Source organism: Entamoeba histolytica, genomic scaffold (genome assembly GCF_000208925.1).
Source record: "Entamoeba histolytica HM-1:IMSS scf_1104750518787 genomic scaffold, whole genome shotgun sequence".
In the NCBI taxonomy this organism is placed as follows: Eukaryota; Evosea; order Mastigamoebida; family Endamoebidae; genus Entamoeba; species Entamoeba histolytica.
The window spans coordinates 41,760-62,837 of NW_001914932.1; the positions used below are offsets into that span (position 1 = coordinate 41,760).

The 21,078-nt window shown below is 23.5% G+C and overlaps 9 protein-coding genes across 9 annotated transcripts in view, besides 2 other annotated features; 5 read left to right on the forward strand and 4 right to left on the reverse strand.

Moving 5' to 3' along the window:
* The window catches only part of EHI_165270 (L-myo-inositol-1-phosphate synthase, putative), a gene marked incomplete at both ends in the record, with an annotated part of 1,417 nt that extends 819 nt beyond the window's left edge, over positions 1-598 (forward strand). The window contains one exon of the mRNA XM_001913679.1: positions 11-598. Within this exon, the coding sequence (XP_001913714.1) occupies positions 11-598 (588 nt within the window). The remainder of the gene's footprint in view (positions 1-10) is intronic.
* A 166-nt stretch (positions 599-764) lies between these two features.
* Positions 765-855: a repeat region.
* A 771-nt stretch (positions 856-1,626) lies between these two features.
* On the forward strand, positions 1,627-3,129 carry EHI_165280 (uncharacterized protein; the record flags this gene model as incomplete). The annotated part of the gene is made up of 1 exon (XM_644671.1): positions 1,627-3,129. One exon carries the CDS (start codon positions 1,627-1,629, stop codon positions 3,127-3,129), a length of 1,503 nt encoding a protein of 500 aa, XP_649763.1.
* Positions 3,130-3,813: 684 nt separating this feature from the next.
* Positions 3,814-5,670, forward strand: EHI_165290 (Rab GTPase activating protein, putative; the record flags this gene model as incomplete). The annotated part of the gene is made up of 1 exon (XM_644670.1): positions 3,814-5,670. The coding sequence occupies one exon, from the start codon at positions 3,814-3,816 to the stop codon at positions 5,668-5,670; it is 1,857 nt and encodes a 618-aa protein (XP_649762.1).
* Positions 5,671-6,562: 892 nt separating this feature from the next.
* On the reverse strand, positions 6,563-7,201 carry EHI_165300 (uncharacterized protein; the record flags this gene model as incomplete). Its single annotated transcript, XM_644669.1, has 1 exon — positions 6,563-7,201. One exon carries the CDS (start codon positions 7,199-7,201, stop codon positions 6,563-6,565), a length of 639 nt encoding a protein of 212 aa, XP_649761.1.
* A 2,168-nt stretch (positions 7,202-9,369) lies between these two features.
* Positions 9,370-11,298, forward strand: EHI_165310 (uncharacterized protein; the record flags this gene model as incomplete). Its single annotated transcript, XM_644668.1, has 1 exon — positions 9,370-11,298. One exon carries the CDS (start codon positions 9,370-9,372, stop codon positions 11,296-11,298), a length of 1,929 nt encoding a protein of 642 aa, XP_649760.1.
* A 33-nt stretch (positions 11,299-11,331) lies between these two features.
* EHI_165320 (lipid phosphate phosphatase, putative) lies at positions 11,332-12,150 on the reverse strand (the record flags this gene model as incomplete). Its single annotated transcript, XM_644667.1, has 2 exons — positions 11,332-11,561; positions 11,613-12,150. 2 exons carry the CDS (start codon positions 12,148-12,150, stop codon positions 11,332-11,334), a joined length of 768 nt encoding a protein of 255 aa, XP_649759.1.
* A 101-nt stretch (positions 12,151-12,251) lies between these two features.
* Positions 12,252-12,819, reverse strand: EHI_165330 (uncharacterized protein; the record flags this gene model as incomplete). Its single annotated transcript, XM_644666.2, has 2 exons — positions 12,252-12,308; positions 12,367-12,819. 2 exons carry the CDS (start codon positions 12,817-12,819, stop codon positions 12,252-12,254), a joined length of 510 nt encoding a protein of 169 aa, XP_649758.2.
* A 120-nt stretch (positions 12,820-12,939) lies between these two features.
* On the forward strand, positions 12,940-13,656 carry EHI_165340 (uncharacterized protein; the record flags this gene model as incomplete). Its single annotated transcript, XM_644665.1, has 1 exon — positions 12,940-13,656. One exon carries the CDS (start codon positions 12,940-12,942, stop codon positions 13,654-13,656), a length of 717 nt encoding a protein of 238 aa, XP_649757.1.
* A 756-nt stretch (positions 13,657-14,412) lies between these two features.
* EHI_165350 (malate dehydrogenase, putative) lies at positions 14,413-15,510 on the reverse strand (the record flags this gene model as incomplete). Its single annotated transcript, XM_644664.2, has 1 exon — positions 14,413-15,510. One exon carries the CDS (start codon positions 15,508-15,510, stop codon positions 14,413-14,415), a length of 1,098 nt encoding a protein of 365 aa, XP_649756.2.
* A 2,146-nt stretch (positions 15,511-17,656) lies between these two features.
* Positions 17,657-19,733: a repeat region.
* Positions 19,734-21,078: the final 1,345 nt, after the last annotated feature.

Here is a 21,078-nt window from a genome sequence, read left to right on the forward strand (position 1 = left end):
GTTCTTGCAGATTTTCTTGTATCATCAGGACTTAAATTACCAATCAATTGTATCATATAATCATCTTGGGAATAATGATGGAAAGAATTTAAGTTCACCATCACAATTTAGATCTAAAGAAATATCAAAATCAAATGTTGTTTCTGATGTTGTTAAATCTAATAATATTATGTATAAGGAAGGAGAACATCCAGATCATGTCATTGTTATTAAATATGTTCCATATGTAGGAGATTCTAAAAGAGCTATGGATGAATATACTTCAGAGATTTTCTTAGGAGGACATAATACAATTGCTCTTCATAACACTTGTGAAGATTCTCTTCTTGCTGCTCCATTAATGATTGATCTTGCTGTTTTAATGGAATTTATGACTAGAGTCACTTACTCTATTGATGGTAAAGAATTTAAAAACTTTAATTCTGTAATGTCTATGATTTCTTATCTTCTTAAAGCACCCGTTGTACCAAAAGGTTCTCCAGTTATTAATGCTTTATTTAAACAAAGAGAATGTCTTGATAATTTCTTTAGAGCACTTCTTGGACTTCCATGTGATAATCATCTTCTTCTTGAAGGAAAGACTGAACATTTCTTCTAATACTCAAAGTCTTTTTTTATTAAATTTTTTCATTTTAATTTAACTTCTTTCTAATTTTTTTTTGTTATTAACTTTTTAATTTTATAATTTAATAATAAAAATAACATTATTTAAAAAGTAAAAAATGTTATTATCTTCTTTCATTTCTTTTTTTTTTAAATAATTTTTATTAAAGAAGACTCAAAGATGGGGTTAATCTCCCCTGAGCCAGGAACAATAAAAACTACTTCTATTAACACTTAATTAATTGCTTATTATTTAAAATGAAATAATTGAGAAAATTTAATACTTTTATAATAGGATAAAAATTGATTTAAATAACAAATATTATTTATTTTTAGGAAAAGTTTTTAAAAGAGATAAAGTAGTTTTTGTTAGGAAGTTATGAAATTGAGTTGTAATTATCGAAATAACTTATTAAAGAAACATTAAAATGATAGAATATCTAAAAGAATAAAAACAACTTCAATTCTAAACTCATTATAAGAAGAAAATCTGGTTAGTTTGTATTTGAGGGATTAAATAAAGAAAAATAGAGTGAAGTGAGACATTGGCATTTAAAGAGAAAGGATCATCAAGTGAAACAAGTTTGAATAACATAACAAAAAGATAAAGGAAAAATAACCAAATGAACAAAAAGAATAAATAATAACGTCTAAAGTTTCAAAAAACTTAAAATAAAAAGATATTTATTACTTTATTCATCTAAAAAGAGAGTTGCATTTAGGAAAAATCTAAAAGAATAATGGGGGTAATATAAAGAAAAAAAGTGTAAAAAAAGGAAAAATAAAAACAGGAGGAAAAACAATATAAAATATGAATGTAAATTATTACTTTTTAATGGATTAAGATTGTAATTGAGAACTTTAGAACTATTTTTAGGAATGACGAAATATTTGAGATTGATTATTCTGTTGAGACTTTTTATTTTTTTGAAAAGAAAGTTACATAGATAAATTTGTACTTCTTGTCAAGATAGATTGTCATTTAATAAAAAACTTAAAAAATTGCACTAATGAAATTCATAAATGTTTACATTAATATTATTAACACTTGTTTGTTATGTTTTAGGAAATAGACATATTCTTGATACACCTTGTATGTCAGATTTTGTTGCAGTTAATTTAAATTCTCCAAAAATTACTGTCAATGAAATTAAGTACTGTTATGACAAAATTCCTGATTTTAATGTATCAGTTCATGGACATAACATCAAATCAGATTGTTATATAAATGAACATTTAATTAGAGTTAATAAAACTTCAAATAGTATTAATAGATGTGGTGAATGGCTTGAAGTTGTAGGTCCATCACAAAACCCTGTTGTGTGTATGATCGCTGGTTCAGTTAGTGTTACTATTAATGGTGCTAACTCTCAACTATATAGTAGAATTGTTGGAGTAAGAAATTCAGTATTCAGTCAAATTACTATATCTAGTGGAACTTCATTATCATTAAGTCAAGTAACAGTGGCAGAATCTGATTTTGATTTAAGGATTAATCCATCTTTATATGTTTTAAGTAAAAATGATAGCCATTCAATAATTCAATTTATTGACCATAATAGACCACCAGAAAAAATAGAAATTATTGATGGAGAATTAAATGAAGAGATTAAAATTAATCCTGATGATACATTTACCATTCCATTATTTTCACATGCTATTAATATTTATCTTATTTCTTTTGATAGTGAAAAAATTGAATTTAAAGGGATAAACTTAAATACAATCACAAGATATTCTACTGATGATCGTTTCGTTTCTTATAATTTAAGAAGTTGTAAATATTTAGCTGACACTCAAATATTTGAGGAAGGAAAAAATTACAGTAATGTTCTTCCTATGTTTAGATGGAGAATGTATTATATTGACGATAAGAATACCGCAACAAGTTTTCCATTAACTGAATCAAAAGTTCAATTTAAGACACCGTCAGATCCTATTTCTACATGTTTCTTATATACAACACCTTTACGACTGAACCAAGATTTTAAAGAATTACGAATGGATTTTAGATGTAGTGACATCAATTCTTATAAATTTAATACAACAAATTTATATTATACTGACACTGTAACATCTGTAGACATAAAAAATGCTAAAATAATTAGTTCAGATTTACCAACCAAATATTACTTTGACAAAGATGGTGAAACCGTTCATATGAAAATTGCTTTTGATGCTTCTTCTTATCAATATTCTAACTTTATTAGAATTATTCATTCTGTTCCTGTTGGTACTACTTTTTCTCTTAAAAGAGCTTATTTAATTCGTTCTAAAGCAAATAGCAATCAAACAGAATGCGATCATACTACTTTTGACTGTCAATTTACTGAATGTACTATTACAACTACTTCAAGTGCTAGTCCATGGAAAGAAGGTTGTCAACCAACTTGTGGAAATTGTAGAGTAGGATATACATGCTCTGAACAAGGTTTTTGTTTAAAAGAACAAAACTTGAATCAAAGAAGTGGATGTTTAAACATTATTATTTCAACACTTATTGTAGCCCTTCTTTTTGTGCTTTAAATTGTGTTCTTTTTAACCAACCTAACAAGTCTAATTTTCTTTTGTTAAAAACTCCCGTTTATTTTTTTAAAATGGTTTGCAATTGTTATAAAAATAAAACATATTTGACTTTGATTGAAATAAGAATTAATGATTCTTTTATTTATTATTATTGATGTATAAAAAAATATCATTTCTTTTAAATTGAACAAGTCAAATATAAACAAAAGAATAATTCATCTGATTAACTTTTTTCTTCTTAATAAAATTTAATTTATTATATTACCTTTTCGATTCAATATTTCTCTTTTTTGGTTGCCTTTTAAACAATTAAATTCTAAGAATTATAACTATTTCCTTTAACTACTTATCAATTAATTTGTTATTTTCTTATGTGAAAAAAGTGTTTTTGTCTTCTTATTTCTTTTTTTAGTTTGGATTTTATTTAAGTAAATTCTCTTAGTTGATGGTTTATTTAGTTAGAATCGATTATACTTTTTTAAGAAATGAAACACCTTTTCTGCTTGTCCAGTAAAAATTTGCTACATATAATTTGAAGAGTCAGTTTTAATAATTCTTTTCAATTTCAATTAAAAAAAACTAATAATAGAGATTAACTTAAAAATAACTTCAAAATCAAAAATAGTTTTTTGAAAAATAAATATTAAAAAATAAAAGAACTTTAAAAGGAAGATTGTGGAAAGTATGTCAAATGACACATCAAGGGAACAATCAGAATCGGAGATAGAACTCTCTAGTCCCTCTTCTTCTATTTCTCTATCTGGTTCTGAAAGAAAAAGTGAAAGTGAGAGTCAAGAATGTTCAAACGAACATCGAATAGAAGAACAAAAAGGAAGTGTAATTGAACAGAAAGATTTCCCTGAGGAAAGTCCATCAGGAAGAAAGAGTGATGAAAAGAGATTAAGTTCACAAAGTAGTGAAAAATTATCTTCAAATTCAACTTCTTCTCAAACAAAATCAGACAGTAGTAGTGAAAAGTCAGAACATGACAAAGATGAAAGGGATCAAGAAAAACCCCAGGAAAAAGTAGAAAGTAAAGAAGAAAGTAAAGAAGAAAGTAAAGAAGAAAGTAAAGAAGAAAGTAAAGAAGAAAGTAAAGAAAAAGATACAGCCAAAGAACAAGAAATAACAGAAAGTAAAGAAGAAAAAAAGGAAGAAATAAAAGATACAGTTGAAACAACAAAAGAAAAAAAAGAACAAGAAAAAGAAGCTATTACAGAAGAAGGAATAAAGTTATTAATTAAATATTGTGATAATGCTGATTATGAAGAAATTAAAGAATTAACAAAGAAATATAATATTAACTATAGTTATCAAGATGAAGAAGGAAAGACATATTTACATCATTATTGTAATCAACCTAAAGACTGTATAGAAATAATAAAATTAATTACAAATAAAGAAAGTACAAAAATTAAAGATAAAAAAGATAAACTTGCATTAGAATATGCGATTGAACAAAGATTAGAAATGTCAATTCAAGTAATATTAGAAATTAACGATAGAGCTGATGTTAAAGTATGTTATGATGCAGGACAAATAAATATAGAAAAACCTGAAGGAACAAATAGATTTGGATTCTTTCATTCTGAAGATGAAGAGAAAAGTATTATTTATGATGTTAAGATACAATCAAATCAAAAAATTAAACAAGAAAAAAATAGAAATAAAAAATGGAAGAAAATGATAGAAATATGGAAAGAAACGGTTCCACATAAATTAAGTGAAAGAGTTATGAAAGGAGTACCAATGAATTATAGAAGAGATTTATGGAAAAAATTACTTGAAATAGATAATATTGATGAAAAAATTCTAAAAGAGTATAAAGAATTAAATGAAAAAGACAATAGGTCAGAACATGATAAACAAATTGATTTAGATATTAATCGAACATTTCAACTACATTATAACTTTAAAATTAGATATTGTGGTGGTCAAAAAGAATTATTTAATGTTCTTCATTCATTATCTGAAACAGAACCAGAATTAGGTTATGTTCAAGGAATGTCAAGTGTTATTAGTGTTTTTACAATGTTTTTAAAAGAAGAAGAAGCTTATGCAGGTGCAAAGAAAATATGTGGAGACAAATATAAATGGAAAGAAATGTTTTTGAATTTTGACTTAATTCAAAAGTTATGGAAAATAACTGGAATTATTATGAAAGAACATTATCCTCAAATGTTTGATCATTTAAAAAAATTAGAAATTATTGACTGTCCTATGCCTTTTTTCATTTTTGAATGGCATTATTTATGGTATGTTCATGCGTTTAACTTTGAAATTTCTTTAAGAGTATTTGACTTTATTTTAATGGATGGATTTTGTGCTTTAATGAGTGTTGCAAGAACAATTATGTTTTATATTCAAGACGAAGTACTTAAAATAAAAACTAATGAAGACCTTCAACAAAAGTTAAAAACTCCTTTGTTATTATTACCTAAAGAAAAAAGACCTACTGCTAATATGTTTATGAGCACGGTTGAAAAGAAAAGATTTACTCAAGACCAAGTTAATGAATTATTAAATCAATGTACTTTATAATAATTACTTTAACTTTATCGTTTGTAATATTTTTTATTTTGTTTTGTTTTATATACAAAAATAAAGTAATTAAAAAAAAAAAGAAAAAAATTATATTATTTATTTAGTTTATTTTATTATAATTATTATTCATTTTTGTTTATTTTTTATCTCTTTTTTAATTTGATTAAATGAAATAGAAAGTTATAAAACATTCACTTTTTTATTGTCTTTTTGTTTGGTTGATTATCTGGATTTATTGATTGAACTGAATGGAAATTCTTTTTATATACTAAGATTCTTATAAATTTTTTTCAAAATTTAGTTTTAAGAAAATAAACAAGTTACAAAATATTTGTATAAAGTTTTACATCTTTTTGTAGATAATAAGAAACCTTTTATAAAATTTTTATTTTTTACTATTTATGCTACAGAAAAAATGTTATTATTTCAATAGAAAATAAAATTATCAATTTTATTTTATTAGCAAATAAATAGTTTAAATTTTTATTTATAGCTTAATAGAATTTGTTTTATAAATCTCTTTTATAAAATAGAGAAGTTGTAAAAAGAATTTAGACAATAAAAAAACAAAAGATTTAAAGAAATAATTTATTGCTTTTGTCTTACGCCACTAACAACAATATTAATGGAGTCATAAAAAAGCATTTTTTTCTATCTTCATTTAAATTAAAAACAAATAAGAAAAACATTGTTTTCAGTATCAAAACGAAGAATAAATAAAATTAAAAAGTTCTTTCAACCCTAGTTCAATTTTAATGTTATATAAAACAATTAAAAATAAAAAATAAAAAATGAATTATTTTTTCATTTCATGTCATTTAAATTTAAAATTAGAACAATAAAAAAATATATGAAAAATTAAATTCAATTTAATGAACATACAATAAATTTAATTACATAAGACATTCTGAATATCATAGTCATTTTGTTTTAATAGTAAATCAGTTGTTTTAGATAATAATTTTTGAGAAATTAATTCATGAATAATAAGACTTTTTTTAATAATAGTTTCATGATTAAATATAAATACATTTTTGTAATAAATTTGAAGTACTGTTTCTTTTTGTAATGATCCCATTTTTTGATCAGTAAATCTACTTCTAAACGTAAATCCTTTTTCATTAAGAAGATCAATAAGTAAATGAAGTAATTCTACTTTTTTATTGATTTGCATTCTTCTTTTAGAAGTTTTTTCTGTACATCCACACCTCATTTCAAATTGTTTTCTTTCTTGAGTTCTTGTATTTAAAAATCTTTCAACATTGATTTCATCTTCTATTGAAAACTGAATCAATTTTATACGAAAAAATTGATGTGTAACCTCAGCCTTTTTACATTGTTTTGTAATATGTACAGTACAAAACTTATTTAGTAAAGCCAATAACATTGATTGTTGTTGGGTTTCATATTCTCTTGCACGTCGAGAAGCTTGTAATTTTGGTATTTGTCTTTTTTTATTTCTTTCTCGTTCTTTTTCCTTTTTCTCTTCATGTTCTAGCAATGGTTTTAGAGATATGTATGGTTTCATTCTTTTTTTGTATTGAATGTCTTACCTGAGATTCGAGTTTTGTTCAACTTTGTCACACTCTTTCAAATAACTTCCATAATTTTATCATTCTTATACGTTAAAACTATAAAAATAGACATGGGATTTTGATTTGGAATTTTAAGAAAGAAGCAATTGAAAAATACTTTTGTTATTATAAAATAAAATTTTAATAATTTTATGATTTAAGCTATTTTTAAATATTTATTATATTATGTTATTAATAAGTGTATTATTTTGTTTGAGAATTATGAATTATTCTAAATGAAACTAAATTCAACACATCAATAAACTCTACAAAAAGACAAAACAATTTACTCATTATTATTGTCATTGTTAAAGTTATTTATATATACATCTTTTAACATTAGGTGATAATAGTTTGAAGACAATCAATTTGTTGATAGTTGACTTTGGATTTTATAGGTATTTAACATTTTAAAGTTAGATGAATTATTGTTAGATGAAACTAAATTAATTAAAGAATTGATGATATAATTGTCATAGTTTGTTTATTTAGTTAGTTTGTTATTATTTAAATTGTCAATCAAAAAGATTTATTGAAAATAAAAATTCTGTAATGAATAAAAGAACAGCAAATGCTATGTTTTAAAGAAAAAATAGATTTGATAAGTATATTCATAACATTACGTATGTATTAAAAATATTGTTAAGAAATATTGAAAACTATTCTCATTTGTTTTATTCTTTCATTCTAATTATTTATTAACATAGGTTTATTTAAGAAGCAATAGATTTACGTATCATATAATATTTAATTATTTTTTCTTTACAGAAAAGATACGAAATAAGGTATTGTTTTAGTTTAACTTAATAAAAATAAACAGGATGTTTATAACTTATGTTATTTTAAAAGAATGTAAGAAAATTTTTGAATGATTGTTATGTGATAATTGGTCATTTTGTTACTGATAGAGGTACTATTCAATAATAAATCAGATAGATTGTATTTTTTGTTTAATTAATTTAAATAAAAAACACTAGTAAATCAAATAAATATAATACATATTCTTATACAAACAACTTGTCACAAGATTATTAAATAATAACCTTCTTGATATTGATTTCAATCTTTCTTAATTCTATTATTTTTACATAAGAATTTATAATGAATAGGTATGCTAGTTAAAAGTTATAAAAACATCTCTTACAGAAGAGTTGATTTAAAATTGTATGTTTTATTCTCAACAACAAAAAAAGATGAAAAGGATATATAAAAATATATAAAATATCTATGAATGAAATATAAGAAATATAAGAATATAATACTCAAATTAGTAATGATTTTATGGACTAAAAACTTCTAAAAGTCAAAATAGACTATTTTTCCTTTTGTTTTTTTTTTTAAATTATTTAATACTCTTTCTTTTCATAACTTTAATAAAGTAATTCTGATTAAAAAAATAAACAAGTTAAAAACAAAATCGTTCAATTTTATACATCAATACTTAATCAGATTTGTATATTTTGAAATTATCATCGTTAAAACAAAGTATCTATAATATTCAATCTTATGAGATATGTATTTACTACTAGAATGTACATCCACAGACATTTTTTTTATCAAAATTAATATAAATTTTAAATATTTTATTCATTGATTTACAATTTCATTCATACAGACTTTAACCTAAAGATTCTTTAATTATTTTTCTAGAAAGAACATGAATTATAAATATATCATTTTAAAATAATCCAGTTGTAGTTTCAAAAATAAATATGATAAAAAACCTTTTATCTATTATTCAAATATTATATGTTTTATGACTCAACAATTCAGTTACTTGCCAGAGAATATTAATAAGAATATTCATTGATGTTATGCCTTTGTTTTATAATATTTACTTGAGTATATCAAAACCTACAAAAGAATTTCTTATAGAATATACCTTTTTGTTTAAATATATCCATTCATTTGAACTCATTTTTGTTTCTTTGAGATTGAGTGATAAAAATGATGAAAGAAACTTGTCAATGTATTATATGAAAAATAACAGTAGAATAACTCAATTGTGAAGGTATATTCTTTTGCATAAAATTGTTTTATATCACAAAAAATATTAAAAAAAATAAAGAATAGTATTAAAAAGAAATTAAAAAGAATCATAAAAAAAACTAAAAAAAAATAAATGGAAGAAAGGGAAATTGAAGGGAATAACGATTTCTTTGAAGACTTTTCAACAATTTTATGTATCAAATGCAATAACAAACATACAGAACAATGGTTTATCAAATACACTATTGAGACTATTGGAGTTAAACCTATTGGAATATGTTCAGGGTGTAATGGTGAGTATTTTGTTGAGTTTGAAGACTCTAAAAGTTGTGAGATTGTAATAAATCTACTAGATAATCAGGAGATTAAAGAGGTTATTTTTCATGTTGAAAAGATTCCAATCCCATGTCCAGAAGAAATAAAAACATTATTAATTCAATTAAAAGATCAATGCACATACAATCAATTTATTTATCTATTAAAAGAAGCGGAACTTGGAATAGGTGTAAGAGATATTGTTGATGAAGCAATTCGATTATATGACAAAAGAGCAATTGAATGGTGTTTTCAAGCCATTGCATTTAAAGAATTACCTAAAGATCATGTTAAGTTTTTAGCTAAAGTATTAATGACAGATGACTTTACTACTATTTCATTAAAACATTTTTCAACATTACAAAACCAATTACTTGAAATTAATTTGACTCAACCTATCCAAAAATCATATAAACTTCATTTGTTATGTACTTCTTTGAATCATTTAATACATCAATATTTATCACATTCTTTCCTTCTTTCATCTCCATTATCTTCTATTTACAATCAATTACGAAGAATGATTGCACTAACTTATATTCCTTCTTTTCTTGCTTCAGTATCAATTCCAGATGAATTAAATTCTTTTTCACTTACTCCTTTAGCTGCTTTCTTGGATGATAAAAATCTAGGAGAATTAAAACAATTTCTTGTCAATGTATTACAATTACCTGACGCAGAAGAAAAGGTTACTGAAATTCCTTTATTTTTTACACAAGAAATTCTTCCTGAATCTACTCAACAACGAATCCTTGCATTTCTTTCAATTAGAAAAATTACTCCTACAACCCATCAATCAGTTAAAGAATTTACTGCTAACACTGTTGTTGAATATGCTATTAGAGCTGACTCTGGACTTGTACCATTGGCAGAATATTTGTATGATATGGAGTGTTATGTTCAATCAGCAATTATTGCTATTCATTCATTAAATAAACCAAATGAAGATATTTCTAGATCAACATTAATTGTATCTGAATGTGTCAAACGAGTTAAACATATACCTGCATTAACAATGACTATAGTGAAAGAAATTATGTCATGTGGGCCAAATAGAGATCTCATTTTAAAATATATGATTGAAGATAACACTATCGATGTTACACTAGGATTTAGAGGGATTGATTCATTCATTAGTATTTATGCTCCTAAACTTATGTGGAAAGTTAGAATACTCCAGGGAAATATTGATGCCTCCGTTAAAGAAATTGTTCATTATTCTTTATCTGAAAATGATGTCTATGAACGGTTGAATGAAATTAGAAATTGTTTAGGCAGTATTGGAAAAATTTCTGAAACTGAAAGGAGTCAATTAGTTCAAATAAATGATTTATTAAGGTGTCAATGTATTATTCATCAATCATTAGATGAATTAAGAACATCTTTATTACAAAAAAGTAATAGTCAAGAAAATGATACTAGTGTGTCTCAAGCTATTCAAGATGTTCAAACTCAGTTAGAAAATACTCGAATGAAAGTTATGAATATGACTGATTTATGCATTATTGCATCTCAATTCAAATTATACGATGATGTATTAGTTTTGTATCTACACTCATCCCAAAAACGTCCTGAAATAGTTCAAAAACTATGGGATATAGTTAAATTTTATCTTTTTAGAGAAAATGATACTCATACCCGTTTTGTTTATTTTGACAAACTCAAAGGAAAACTTGGGAGATTCCAATCTGATGTTCCTCAAGAATTATCATTAAATCTTCAAAATTATTGTGAAACTTTAAATTAACTTTAAATTGATTGATTCTTTTTTAACTTTAGATTATACATCAAATATATCTGTTTGATCTTCAAGTTGAGATATTGATGTAATTTTTAAATCATCTGAATGGTCACTTGATAAAGAATTAAATTTATTACAATAAAATATGAAAGCAGTAAAAAGTCCTATAATTCCTCCACCAATGATATCTGAGAAGTTGTGATAATAATCTCGAGTTCGTGTTATCATTATGAAAATAGCTACTATAGAAGGAAGAGACACAACCAATACTACAAATATTTTAATAAAAAAAATTTATAGAATATCAAAAAAAAACAAACATTTCCATGACTCTTGAGAAGAAGCAAATATTTTCATTTGACCTGCAAGAAATAATGTACAAAATGTCATTCCATTTGATATAGAAGATGAATGTCCTGAAGGAAAGCTCTGATATACTGATTTAACTTGTTCTGGATGTTCAGAAAGTCTAGCATAAAAATGTGGACGAGGACGACCAGCAAAGAGTTTTGCACAGTTAGTAATAGCGATATTTGAAGATATACAAAGGATTAAACAAAACAAAGAATAAAATAAAAACTTTGAAGACTTTTTAAAGAGTGAAAAGAGAAGTATTAAGAGAAGAGGTGGGACATATGAAATTAAAGCACAAAGCCAAAAAGGAATTGTTTCTTTTTCAACATAAAGATAATCTACATTTACATTATTTTTTTCATTTGGAATTACCATTTGATTTGGAGAACAAAACAATGTAATTACAATAGTAAGTAAAGATATTCCAAAAACAATAACATCACTAAATATTTCAGAGATATCTAAAAGACTGAAAGAATGTTTAATTTTAGTCCAAATAGACATTTTATTCCTTTTTTTATTCCTTAAATTTTTTTGTTATTTTTTTTAAGATGTTTTTTATTTTTATTTTTTTTTTTAACAAAAAAAAATTATAGCAATCAACTTTAAATAAAAGCATTATTAAATCTTTGTCTTCTATTTTGTTTTTTTAATCTTTCTTCCTAAAAGAAATAAGTTATCTTAATCATAAAATGAAAGAAGAAACAAAAATAAACAAACATATGACTCAATCGGAATTGACTTTTCTACTCCACCAATTCTAACTATTTTTTTTGATGCAGGTGAAAGTGGTTTTTTTGGGGCAACAACTGATTTTCTTTTTTCAGATTTACGACTTTTTGCTAATTGTTGTTTTTCAATTACCAAACTATCTTCCATCTCTGGGGATAGTTTATTTTGTACTATTGTATATCCTGAAAAATACATCACATTTTGTGTTTTATTAAGTAATGTGAAAGAATGTTCTGGTTCGACAATTACTGAAACAGGATAATTAAGATTATTTCCAGTAATACTTGCAATACACACTTCTTCATTATCTATTTTAATAAACGCACGATGCATCTTTTCATCTTTTAATTCTTCTTGAATACAAACATGAGTGATATGAAGAATATCTTCACACATTGACTCAAATGATCCATTTGGCTCAATAATAACACCCCAAAACATCAAACACTGAGTTAATAAGTTCTATGAAAAAAAAAATGATTTTAATAATAATAAAAATAATAATAAAAATATAACTATTTAAGGAAAGAAAAAAAGTCTTTTCATTTCATTTGATAAGATATGAAGAGAATAAGAGTTGCTCAAATTAAAACAATGGAAGATTATTTTAGTTCAATTGGAAATGTAGGAAAAGTACAAAAAGCTTGTGATGCACTTGAAAATATTCAAACCGACATCGATTATGAAGTTGGTTTACAACAAACTTATGCTTTATGGCAAGAATCATCAAAACTAGTAAAAGAGAGTTGTTTAGGTGAAGTAAGTGTTAGTGAATTTTATTATCTTGTTTTTAAGAATTCAGGAATCCTTGATTATTGTTCAAAAAAGTCAATTGATGAAATGATTCTTAAAAAAATGAAAGGAGTTATTATCAATAATTATTCTGTTGGAGTTAAGTCATTAGATATCGGTGATAATGTTGTTGTTAATATCCAAGTTAAATTCACTTTTGCACCAAATTCTATGGTTAATGAATTAATTTATCAATTATCAGCTGAACTAGATTGTACTGGTGAAATAGTAGAAAGTAATGTCTCTACTTTTCATCAATGGAAGTGTCAGGTTACAAGTATTTTCTTCAAACAATTAGAAGATGTTGAATGTTTATTGTTATTATTGAATAAAATTATTCCTTATTCATATGACTACTATTCAAATATTATTCCTCCATTGATTTTTGATCAACAATTTGAAGAAGAGGAAGATGATGATGACTATGACGAAAATGATGATGGTTATGACGAAGAAGGAGATGACTATGACGAAGACAATTATTGATTACATTTTATATTTCTTCATTTTATGAATTTTTCTTATCCTATCGTCTTTTTTAAAATTGTTTGAGCAAAAAGAGAAAAGAGTTATTGAGATTTAGAATGATAGTCAAAAAGAAATTATTTCATTTCAATCAACTTAGTAACTCATCTCAATTATTTTGCATCATTTTATTTAAGAAAAGGAGTTGGTTATTTATAATAAAGACTTTGTTAATTATATCAATATTAAAAATCAATACAATGATGTCATAGAAATACCATTTTAATAGAAAAGGTGTTAATGCTTTTGTTTTAGTAACACCCAACAGAATTATGAATTACTTGTAATTTGTGTTTAATAAAAAAGACAAAATAAATAAAGAATGAATTAAACAAATACATTAAAAAGAACGATAAAAGAGTTGTTATTCTTTTTTATTCACCTAACACCAAACAAAAATAGTCTTTATAGACATACTATGCAATGAGTTTATACTTCAGTGCTTATTGATTTAAAAACAAAAAGTACTAATGACAATGAAATGTTGTCAAGCATTCACCTAAATGTATTTTGTAATTAAAATCAGTATAATTTAATAATCACCCAAAATCCCTAACTCAAAAAAATTAAGAAATATTTTTAATAATTACTTAATAACAAAAGGCACTAATCTAAAATTCTTTTTGAGCTATAAAACTTTGTAATTAGGCATACGTTTCATTAAAAACCAACAACTAACCAAAACTCTTATACCCAACTTTTAAACAAAAGAATCAATTAAAAAGGAAGAGGGACATTATAAAAAGAAGAAAGTTCCTTCATTTCATTGATAGTGACTAAAGGTAAGTCGTCACCGAATTTTCTTCGTTTTTGTTCTGTTTCATATTCCTTTTCTCCAGCAGTATAAATACGATCATGACCAGGGAGTTTGTCAGTGTTTCTAAGAGTACGATTAATGTCACCGACGTTTTTCTTAAATTCATTCAAATCTCTGAAACATTCGACGTTAATTGCAATAAAGAAATGACCCAAAGAAAACTTTCCTGACTTTTCTTTTTCTTCTTCAATGTGATTTAAGAAGTTTGCAATACTTAAACAACTACTCATAATTTCAACGAATTCTGATAAACAATAACCTTTATGACTTCCACTAACTTCATCACTTCCTCCTAAAGGATGAAGATAAGCTTTTCCTTTAGGATAATTTTCAAGTAATTCTTTTGGATCTTCAATTGGTTTTCCACCTTTCATTGATGCCCAACTTTTATCAACAGTTTTTCCCATTCTAACATATTTTTCAAATCTTCCTGTTGGTGATATAGATGTTGCTCCATCAAAACAATATGGAAATGCTTCATCTGATGGAATTCCAATTGCAAGTGGATTTGTTCCAAGGATTGGTTCATCTCCAAATGTTGCTGCAACTGATGATCTTGCATTTGTTCCACAAATTCCAATACATCCTTCTTGTGCTGCTAATAATGAATAATATCCTGCAATTCCAAAATGTGTTGAATTTCTTACTACTACCATTCCCATTCCATATTTCTTTGCTTTTTCTATTGCCATTTTCATTCCAATAGTTCCATTTACATGTCCAAATCCATTATTTCCATCTAATACACATGTAGTACTTGTTTCTCTTATAATACTTGGTTTTGCTGTTGGATTGATCATTCCTTTTTTAATTCTATCAATATAAACAGTTTTAAACCTTTGAATACCATGTGTATCCATTCCTCTTAAATCAGCTGCAATTAATGTATCTCTTACCATTCTTGCATTCTCTTCATCACTTCCTACTTTAAGTAAAACTTGATACATAAATTCTTTAATTGTATCTATTGAAACATTCTTTGTTTGACTAGTACTCATCTCTTGATTTTATTAGTCCTTTCTTCCCTCTTTAAATATCCTTCTTGATGCTATCTTTCTTTCTTTGACGATATCGTCTAGTCTCTTTTTTGTCTTTTCTCTTTCTGTCTTTTATTCTCACTTTCTTTTCTATTTCTTATTCTCTCTTTCTTCATCTTGTATTTTCCCCCACATTTTGTTGTTTCAAATCTCCTCATTATTCCCTTTTTAACTTCAACTTTCTCTTCTTCTCTAACAATTCTTTTTTTTCTTGTCTTTGAAGTTTTTTATTCCTATCACTCCTTATCTTTGACTTTGTGTATAGTCGTTAATCTTTCCTTTATTCACTTACCCATTGTTGTTTCTTTTTCTTTGCTATTTCTTTTCAAATGAATTGAATAATCCATTCTCTAAGAGTGTTGTAGAATGAGTCACACATTATACAAGAACAAGAAATACTGAATATCTCTGAAATGTCAAGAAAATCTCAATGTAAGAAAGACAAAATCAATGGGATGAAGTAAAATAATGTAAATGTACGTCATATCCTCTAATCATCTTTATAAAACATGTTGATAATATGAAATTATTGTTATTTGTTTTTCATCTAGTTCCAACCAAAGTAAACATAATAGAAAAGACTATCAACTCACATTTTACCATGAAAAAGATTGTTGAAGTGATATGAAGATAATGACATAAATTTAATAAGACGTACCAAAGAAATAAATCAAATTGAGTGAATGAAATAAAGACAGAAACTGTTAAAGAAAAATCATAACAAGTAGAAAGAATAGAAATGAATAAATGAAGTGATTCAATATGAAATAATAGTTATAATAGTAAATTATACGTTTTATTTATCACAACACTAAAATTTAATACTTGTTAAATAATTGAAATTCATTAATAAATCTACAACTTCTAAAATATTTGTTTCTTCATTTTGGCTTTAATTTCCTCATTTCATTGAATAAACTATTGATTCATATAAAATTATAACAACTCTTGTTTTTGTTTATAATTAATTATTGGTATTTTCATAATTAGAGAATGAAAATTACTGATTTGTATTAATGGTTATGACTATTTCTTTTGAAGAATGGAAATGTTAAAGTGAAATTGTGAAAGAATGAAAGGATATGATGATTATTAGAAAACATAAGGAGTTGAATGAAAGGAGAAAGAAACATTTTAGATGGAAGTACTATATTCATGATAAATACACATGAAATGGAAAGTAATGTTGAAGAGAATAGTTCAGAAAGAATGATAAATGAATAAGATAAAAGAAAGAATAAAGAAGAATAAGGATAAATATTAGAATGAGAAATGGAGATATAAAATAACAAAGACACATGAAGAGAAAATTTGAGGTGATTAATCTGAAAAAGAATAGAGTAAAAAGAAAATAAAAAAGAAGAATGGAATAATTAAAAAGGAAAGAATTTATAATTTAATAAATATAATAGTCAATATAATACATAAAGAATTGAATGACATAAAAGAAATAAAATAATAGAAGAAACAATAAAAATATGAAAAATGATAAATTAAATATAAATGAATAAGAAGTGAAAATAGAATGATGTTATGAATTTTGTAATGAAAATATTAACTAAGAGTATTTGATAATAAATGATTGATAAATATTTTTGATGAATGAAAATTATATAAATAATAGTAAATAAATACAAATAACAATAAGAAGAATGAACTAATCAATGTAATTTGTTGATAACTTAAATAAACAATTATTAATGATTCAATACTCAATTAATACCTCTTTCATAATAATTATTGTATCATTTTCATGAATATAATAATACAATTAATTATTCATATTAATTTGAAGTTATAATAATTAATATGTAATAAAATGATGTTTATACATTATCACACTTATAATTTAAATACATTCTATTGTATAATTAGTTGTGAAACATTAAAATATAAAATAAATTTAAATAAAATACATTAAAATAAATATAAAATATATCATTAATGAACTATTTAAATAATATATTATTCAGTTTATAAATATATAAATATTAATTAAATGAATAATTTAGAAAAGATGCATTATCATATATTTCATATATAATCATTTCAATTTATTATTTTTATTTCTTATTCATTTTATTCTTTAAATGTATCTTCTGAATTTGGTGTATTACAAGAAACACAAAAATATAACAACACAAATAACAAAAGAAAGAGAACTTCATATCATCAATTAAATCTAAATAAGAACGAGTGAAAATATATATTATTTGTATTGACAGAGATACATGAATAATCACACAAATCATTACAATAATAATTATAACCATAAATATCACAACATAGATGATACAAATCATTTCACTCATTATTTCACTCGTCATTTCATTCATAATCATCGTCATAACATTTTAATAGTAAATTCAATAGAAATAAACATTATTATTATAATAGAAATAAATATCATAATACAACATAAAGAATGTACAAACAACATCAAAGTAAGAAACAAAATAGAAATAAAAGAAAAGAAATGATAGAAATACAAACATCTAGAATATTGGAAAAGACTCTTTGAAGAAGAAATTAAAATACTTACACCACAAGTGGTAGAAGAAATTAAAAAAAACAAGATTAAAGAATACACATCATCAACAATATGTAGAAGATGGTATTTTCTTGTACGAGAAAAAAAACAAAACCAAATAGAAAAGAAGAAATTAATAATATGAAGGAAGATGATGATAAATGATTCAAAACAATTGAAACGAATAATAATAAAACAAGGAAAAAGCAGATAATAGAAATATGAAGATAAAGATGATAAAGAATTTAATAAAGAAGAAGATTAATGAAGAGGAAAAGTAATGAAAATGAGAAAAGAGTAGAAGAATTAGAAAGAATGGAGGAGAATATGAAAGAGAAAGAAGAAAAGAAAAATGAAATACAAGTAAAAGACTATACCATTAATAAACTAACAAAAGATATTATGGCATTAAAGAAGAAGCATGAGAATGAGATAAACACAATAATAAGAGTGTGATAAAAAATATTCAAATTCCATGCTGAATCTGAAAGGAAAAGGTCTGAAGTAAACAATTTAACACAACAATTACTCTTCCTGAAAGATAAATTATCTAAATTAGAAAATAAAAATACACAGGAAGAAAAGAAGAAAGATGATGTAAATTACAATATAACAGACTCATCTGAAACACAAATTGTGAATGATATTTTCATCAATGTTGTAGTAGCTGATGAAATATCATCAAGTGAAATGATCTTCCAAAAAAGAAAGTTAAATCAGAAATTTCATTGAAGAAATAGAAATTCAATATAAGAATATCACCACATTAGAATTAGACAATCAAAAAAACGGGGGAAGCAAATAGATAGAGAAGAAGAAATTGAACACTTTATAAATGTTTTGTTTTGAAATTATTTGAAAGGAAATTAAGGTGTCAACTTAAAGAAGAAATAATAGAAAGATTAATACAAGAAATTGGGATTAAAGTAAATGATATTAATGAATATGAAGAAATAATAAAGAAGACATTTAAAATAAAGAATGAAATTAAAAGAGAAATCAATAGAATAATGGAAGAAGAAATAATAAAACATCAATGGAAAGATAAAGAATTAAAAGAAATAATATCAAAAATGAACAAGAAAGAAGAAATAGAAGAAGAGGAGGTAATGAAAATATTTAAAGAAGAAGAAATGAAAGAACAAGATGATGTACAATTTATTAATTATTATTACAATAAGAAGAAAGTACATCAAATAATTAATATTATTAATAAAAATGAAATAATAATCAATACATTAGATGATTATTATCATTATATTAAATCTGTAGCTTCAACTATTAACATCATCAATAAAAATAAACAAGAAAGAAGTTGAAAGAAAAGTATAGAAAGAATAATACAGTCGAAAATATGTAGATTGAGAGATTTACTTAATAATAAACAATATATGAAATTGAAAAGAATATTACATATTAAGAAATATGATATATATCATATTAAAATAAAAACAAATGAGCAAATAAACTATTATAAATACATCCGAAAGATGAAAATAATAGAAATAGAAGCAAGAAAGAATAATTGGAAAAGAATAAGATGGAATTATAAAATGATGAAATATGGAAAAAGGCAACATCTAAATAAGCCTAAAGAAGATGAATATCCAGATAATATCTCCACTATTAATTTCTGGAAAGGAATCTATGAAACGGCAACGAAAAAAAGCAAATAATTGAAAAAGAAGATAAAGAAAGATATAAAAGAATAAAAAGAAAGTAAAAAGTTTGATATGATGAAGAAAGAATAAAAGTAGAAAGGAGAGAATATAAAAAGAAAGAAGATAAAGTGTAATAAAAGAAAAGAGATGATAAAAGAAGAAAAGAAAGAAAAAATCAAGGATTCAAATTTTATTATAACAAATAAAAAAAGCGCAAAATTTAATGATGCAAAAATTAATGATGCAAAAATTAATGATGCAAAATATTTAGCAACATATTTTATGGATGCAAAATATTTTGAAATAAAAATAATTCATCATTTGATATTATAATATATTTGATAATAATTTATATTATATATTAAATATATTATATTTCTTTATTATTTATCTTTTATTTCTTTTTATTATTTCATATATTAAATTATTATTCATTCATTTATTATTTATATTTCATTTATTAAATAAAATGAAAATGAAATTGTAAAATATCAATCAATTAAATATTCATGAATAATAATTTATTAATATTTAATAATTGAAATAACAAATAATAAATAATAAAGTAACAATAATGATATATTCAATATATTCTTTATTTGATTTGTTCAATATTAGATTATTCTATTTCATTATCATTTCATTATTTTATTTCATTATTTTATTTCATTATTTCATATTCATTTATTATTTTTTAAAATCAAATAAACAATAATATTGATATTCATTCATCATATTAATTTAATATAATAAATATACACAACATTTCAGAATAAAGAATGAATATTTAAGAATGGAAATAATGATTTATTCAATATTTTGTTCAACACAAAATCAATAAAACATATATTTTGATAATATATGAATGAAATAATAAAGAAATATACAATACTCAAGAATTAATAAAAAAGAAATAAAAAGAATGAATAAATGAATATAAAATTGATAAATAATAGAAGAAAGAAATAGAAAAACAATGAAAAACAAATAATATAAAAAGAATATAAATATATAAAAGAATAAAAATAAAGTAGAAGAAGAATATAAAAATAATAAATCACAAAGAGATGATAAAAGAAGAAAAGAATGAAAATGGTGTATTTTTAATGTAAAAATTAGAAATATTCAATAATAAGTGTCTAATTTAATGATTCAAAATAATTAATATTGTTTTATTGAAAAAAAATATTTTATTATTTTTTATGTTTATTATTTATATGTATAATTTCATCATGATGTTTATTATATAATCAATCATATGTGTTATGTTATTATAACATATAATAAGTGATAAAATATAAATGAAAATGATATGAATATATAACATAGATAGAATAT